General features: G+C 42.3%; 1 protein-coding gene across 1 annotated transcript in view; it reads right to left on the bottom strand.

The window, feature by feature from the left end:
* Positions 1-3,139: 3,139 nt before the first annotated feature.
* Positions 3,140-6,000, bottom strand: part of LOC311039302 (matrix metalloproteinase-16-like) — a 103,344-nt gene continuing 100,483 nt past the window's right edge. Inside the window, exon 10 of the mRNA XM_084049079.1 lies at positions 3,140-4,797. Coding sequence (XP_083905205.1) covers positions 4,457-4,797 — 341 coding nt within the window. The 3' untranslated portion in view covers positions 3,140-4,456. The remainder of the gene's footprint in view (positions 4,798-6,000) is intronic.

The following is a 6,000-nucleotide window of genomic DNA, read 5'->3' as shown; positions in this document are numbered from 1 at the left end:
CGTGCGCGTACACCCACACGCACATGCACGCACGCACATGCACGCACGCACGATGGCTGGCCCCTTTGGTGCCACAGTGTAAAAATGTTATTCATACATCTTACAAAATCAAACGATTAATATCAGGTTGTATCCTACTGTATCATACTGTTTTTTTAGACTTGTACCACAGCAGGTCAAATTGCTCTCTCAATGCCATACAATGTCTGGAAGCACTTTGCGAATGGAGGCGAGACATGTGTTGAGTAAACTATTCAAAGACCAAAAAGAAAATGACATACTGTTAAGTTGAAAAGCCTATTGTGGAGGAAAGGTTAAGGCATCCATTGACCTCTTATAGCGACTTTTAATCACTCTATAATGCATTATAACAGTCAGTATAATAAACTATAAAATTATTATAATGTATTACAACGCGAATGCAAATTATGATACTTGCCAAAAGCAGTCTCTGGCTGTCCAGTAAGTATGAAGTATTATAATACGTGACCTAATTAGTCATTATAAAATGTGTTATAATTTGCTATGATTGTTGATTGTTATAAAGCATTGTAGTAAGTATTTAGGGTTTAAGTGATTAAACATAAGACAAAGATATGCTGAGCACATACACACACTTTACAGATGTGAGCAAAGACTTTGAAGACCGTCTCCATTTACCAACCAATTTATTCATTGTCAGGACATGTCTCTGTTGACCTAAAGTCTTCAAACACACAAACAAGTTATCGTGTGTCCACTTTTGTTTGACCAGAAGCCAAAATATGAGGAAAAATAAAAAAGATATTTGACAGACACATTCAAATACTGCTTTGCCACGAAAGCAAGGACACCACTTGCTTGCTAGCAATTGTAAATTATTTTAATTACCAAAAGAACTGGAACACTTTAGGTGCTAAAACGAATTGTCCAAAATCAATTAAAAAATATCTGTGTGACTAAATTCCAACATATTGGAGTATCAGATACAGTATTCAAAATGTACCACTTTTTCTTTAGGTATCAATAAGAATTTTGTATTTGATTTCACTGTACCTAGAGAGGGGGTATATATTGAAATGTACAAAAATAAATGCAAACAGTATATTCAAGAGATTCAAGACAGTCCCTCCTCACATTTTTAATGGGGAGGGGGTGCTGGGGGGCAGGGGGCAAAGTCATGTCTGGGCAGAACCAGTTCAATGTAAATGCTTACATGCACTTTGACACAGGCACTGATCTTGACTAAAAGTGTGTCACTTTATGGGTTTGCGGGAAGTTATGTGGAACATCTGTGATTTCTCTTGACGTCTTTCAGACCAAAGGCAGTCGGTTACTGAGAAAATGTCCACACCTGGAAACCTGTTAGCATTGCTGTAGCAAATGCTAACTGTAACAAAAAGGAATCAGCCAGCTGGTCCAATCACAAATACCGTACAGAATTATTATAAGTATGATGCACACCTTGACTTTTTACCCAAACAAGAGCAGGGTGTTGGCAGAGGAGCAAGTCATTATGAACACATCCATTAACACCAGTTTCAAGCTGTTTGAATGAGCCTGGCTTTTGTTCCTTTGAAAGTAACAATGCAAGTGACGTTAGCACACTTCTTACGCAAACATAGTGGCTTTTTTTTTTCAAATGATTCTATTTTGACTTGAATATCGTCGCTGTCGGGTGTAAACCTTGTCCAAAATCATATCCTTTTATTTTAAAAGGGTTATTTTCAGAACAGGGAAAATAGCCAAAATTATCTTGTAGATCGGCTATTTTCACTACTTTAGTTTTTGACACTCTTTAATGATCCGTTAATTTACAGGAAATTAATTTACAGAGAAAATAAAAAGTGAATTATATGGAGATATGAGGTTTCTTTTGTGCGACACTCTTTTATGATCCATTAACAGGGCCGGCGCACCCATAGAGGCGACCTAGGCGGCCGCCTAGAGCGGCAGTTGGAGAGGCGGCAAAAAAAACTTGGGGAAAAAAAAAAAAACAGAATTAAATAACATAACCCTAACCTAACCCTAACCCTAACCCTAAAACCGAAATAAAGTAACCAAAGACACAAAAAAAAAGTATTATAATCCGCCCATAACCGCGTAAAAAAAAAAAAAGGATCCCCCGCATCAAATGAATCCCGCCTAGAGCGGCGATCAGCCCTCCACCGGCCCTGTCCATTAATAACATATGGAGATATGGTTTCTGCCCGACAGCAACGATATTTTCTTTATCACATTCCTTGCAATACACTCACAATAGACTATACTCTGCTATGATTGACTGAGCACTGAGTGTTGTGGATCTTTAGTTAGTAAAACTAGAAGTATATCAGACAGCAAAATCCACATTTGTTAATTGAACTCTTATACGAGTACATCTTTTACCCCTTTGGATTTTACTGTGCAATCACAAGAAGCTTGGACCCCACCAGTTTCTAAACATACAAACAAAAATGCAGTACAAATGAAATAAAATAAAAACAAAACAGCTAAATCAAGCAAAAGAGGAGTATGATTGTAATTAAGGCGAGATAAATATTGCAAAAATATTTTGGCCCCTGTTTTTTCATACAGACTAGTACAGGCAGGCAGTGCCCCCGCTCTCAAGTGCTGCAAAAAGGATCCAGAGATAGAAAGCTGGAGTTAAAAACAGTTAGTAATGGAAAAGAAAAGAAAACTATGAAAACGCTGATCCTCTTTGGAGAGAAGGTCATCTTATTTGGTTTGGGTTGTCTTTCCTGTGCATTAAAGGGTAATGGAAAGGACCTCCTTTTCTCCCCAAACAATAAATTAGAAATTAGAGAGCAAAACAAACGTATGTTTAGAATGGGAAGAGGTTGTTGACTTGCATTTATCCATAATTGTTTCTCTTTTGACTGTTAGGTACAGGACGGGATTGTTAGATATGGGACGGGTTGTTAGGTATATGGCAGTGGTTCTCAAACAGTTTCATGTCAAGGACCCCCAAATCAATACGTATTTGGCCACGGACCCCCATCTGAAAAGATGTTTTGGGCCCAGGACCCCCATACAAAGATTTGTGTCTTTAAAATGTTTTAAAAATATTCCAAATTGTTCAAGTTTTTTTTTTAATAGAAGATCTACAAGCTCACAATGTGTTGCCTCACGATGCATCGTGAGCTTGTAGATCGGCTATTAAATAGGCGATGTACAGTATGTATGGTTAAAGTGGTTAAACCACTTTGAGAACCACTGACGCATGGGACAATAATGGAACGGATTTGGGGGTCAAGATCAAAACCATACAAAAGAATGAAGCAAGTTTGTTTTGTGTGTTTTCTTCTTATGTTTGTTTGACAACCTGATATGATGGATGGTGACCTATCGCATCACAGTAAGTGTTCCTCCCCCTGAATGTAGTTCCCCCATCTAGCCACCGGGTGGTGGCACAAACAGATGGGACTAGGGTCATTTTTGTCCCACCCCCCTCTCTCCTCCAGTAGTGTAAAAAGCTCGGTGAGGGGGGCCGGGGGGTTTCGTGGAGCCAACTTAAAAAGTACGGCGATTGTCTTATTGAGAAGCCACTAATAGAAGCACCTCCACATGCCAACTGGCTGTTTGTGTGTGTGTCCTGTCCCCTCGTGGGGGATCCTGTCACTACAGAGGAGGGAAAGGGCGGCTTGTGGGTCTTTTCGCCGGAGCCACCGAAGTGTACCGTGCCTCCATGTTGTGTCCAGTCGCAGGAAAGGAGCAAAAGTCTGGGGGGCCAGCGTCTCCTTCTCGACTTTTAAAGTGAGAGTTCATCCAAAAAAAAAGGTTTTTCTACCAATTACTTACCCCATGAAATATTGAATTTATGGAGATTGTTTTTTTTTCTTTTCTTTTATGTCGCATTCCTGATCGAGTATTCCAATATTTAATGAATTGAAGTAAATAGGAGGCCAAGGCAAAACTATATAAGAAATAGTTCATAAACTCCAAAACAACTCTCAGCGTAATTACTGGGAGGCATACTAATACTATGGTGCTTATAAGTGATTGTTTTAAATATAGTTTTGCTCTTGTTAAGATTGTCCTTCTATTCATTTTGAATAATTAAATACTGGAATATAGACCAATTATTTGTTTACCAACATTGAGACTGGATGCACAGGTGATTGTTTCATGCAATCAATTCTCAACCTGTTGTTTCGGGGTGCGCTGGTTTCAGCCCCCTCTTGTGTGTTGGCTAGTGCTGCGCGCCCTAGCGAGACCTGACAGAATGGGTTTCATTTGCAACCAGTATGATGCTTGCAACCAGTGTGACGTCGTCTGTTAAGGGGTCTATTGGATCAGGAATGCAAAAAAAAAAAAAGAATCTCCATGAATTCAAGGCTTCATGAAGTGAGTAATTGATAGGAGAAAAAAACTTTTTTGGGGGGTGAACTATCCCTTTAACATATGAAGTCTATTCTCATCACCATTCTCCCCCCTTCTCTGCACCGTTCCACCCCCACCCCCCACGTTGTCTCTTTCACACCCACTCCTGCATGGAGCGTTTGCAGTACAGTATGTGTCGCGGGGTCCCCTTGCGTTTGAACTGCACCACGGTGAAGAGCAGCACCAGGAGGCAGAGGGCCAGCACGCAGGGGATGGCGATGGCCATGGCCCTCACCGTGTCCCCGTCCTCGTCCAGCGTCATCAGCTCGTCCGTGTCGTTGTCCTCGGGGCCCGGCGCCCGCTGCTCGGGGTCGATGGGCGTCAGGTCGCAGCCCATGAAGTCTTTGAGGACGGACCTGGGGTAGCCCGGCTCCACGCGCAGCCGCTGGTTGTTGAACTTCCAGTACTCCTTCCCCTTGTAGAAGTAGGTGAAACCTGGAAGCACAGGGGGGATGCAAATGAATGTGTGAGCGTGTCTGAAGGCCAAAAGCCTATAGCTCCACCAACTAAGGGGGAAATCCCCTTCAGTCGAGTGGTTATGATGTTTGGCTTTGCTGTCCCTTCCCACGTGAGAGAACCCAGATTGAATATCGGACGTCACAAGAGCACCCTGTATGACACACTGTGGTGGAAGAAGTGCTCAGAAAGCAGCCATGCGAAAGACGCAAATAAACGTCATTTTCTGCACAATATTGAAGAGAGAGAGAGAGAGAGAGAGATTGGGCACATCAACCATTCACCTGCGGTTCTAGCAATGACATCATGTGTGAACTTGAGGAAACTGTGCTTCCCAGCGACCGGACACTGCAACCTGTTCTTGCCAGGAACACTGGATGAGTTCTGGCTCTCCGTGGCTGGGGAATACCCAGGATTTTACACGGCTGCCACAGTGTGACTAACTCCTTTTGGATCTACGGTGCACGTATGTGTGAAACGTACTTGTGTTCACGGGCATTTATCAAAAGCAAATAGAAATCCCAGTTAGGCAGAGAGGGGGATGAGTAATATTGTTTTGTTCAGCATTGGGCCATTAATCCAGCTGTTATGTTCCAGCAAGCAGGCCCACCCATGTCATCAAACAAGTAGCATAACATTTATAGGCTTATTTCATTGCAGGAACACGCCACTCAACGAAAACTGTGTCGCACTACGCCAGGGGTCTTCGACGTCTTCAGGCCAAGGACCCCCTAGCTGAGAAAGAGATGAAGCAGGGACCCCTCTATATTGCATAACATTTTGTTTCAGATTAAACTTTTTTTGTTTACTTGGTCTGCTCTTTTTCCCTCTATACGTACACCTCTTTGCCAAAAAATAGCCGATCTACAAGCTCACAACGCCTCGCAGCGCGAGGCGTTGTGAGCTTGTAGATCTGCTATTTGTGGCTAAAGTTCTCCTCAGAAAAAGGGATGCTAGGGTTCAAGTGGTTAAGGTAAAAAAATAAATATCATATCACACAAAGATTTGGCGGACCCCCTGTAGTAACTCTGAGGACCCCCTAGGGGTCCTGGATCCCCTGTTGAAGACCCCTGCACTACGCAATCGGGTGGCAAAGCATGATTTAGACTTAAAGGGCCATGAGATCCTCCTGTAGGACATCTTTGTAGTTTGTTTTCCTACAGGTTAAATATTGCAGAAGGG

Source organism: Gymnoscopelus microlampas, assembly GCF_963454915.1.
Source record: "Gymnoscopelus microlampas genome assembly, chromosome: 22".
NCBI classification, from domain to species: domain Eukaryota; kingdom Metazoa; phylum Chordata; class Actinopteri; order Myctophiformes; family Myctophidae; genus Gymnoscopelus; species Gymnoscopelus microlampas.
The sequence above is the reverse complement of the archived record's forward strand: the minus strand, read 5'-3'. Positions and strand labels throughout refer to the sequence as shown.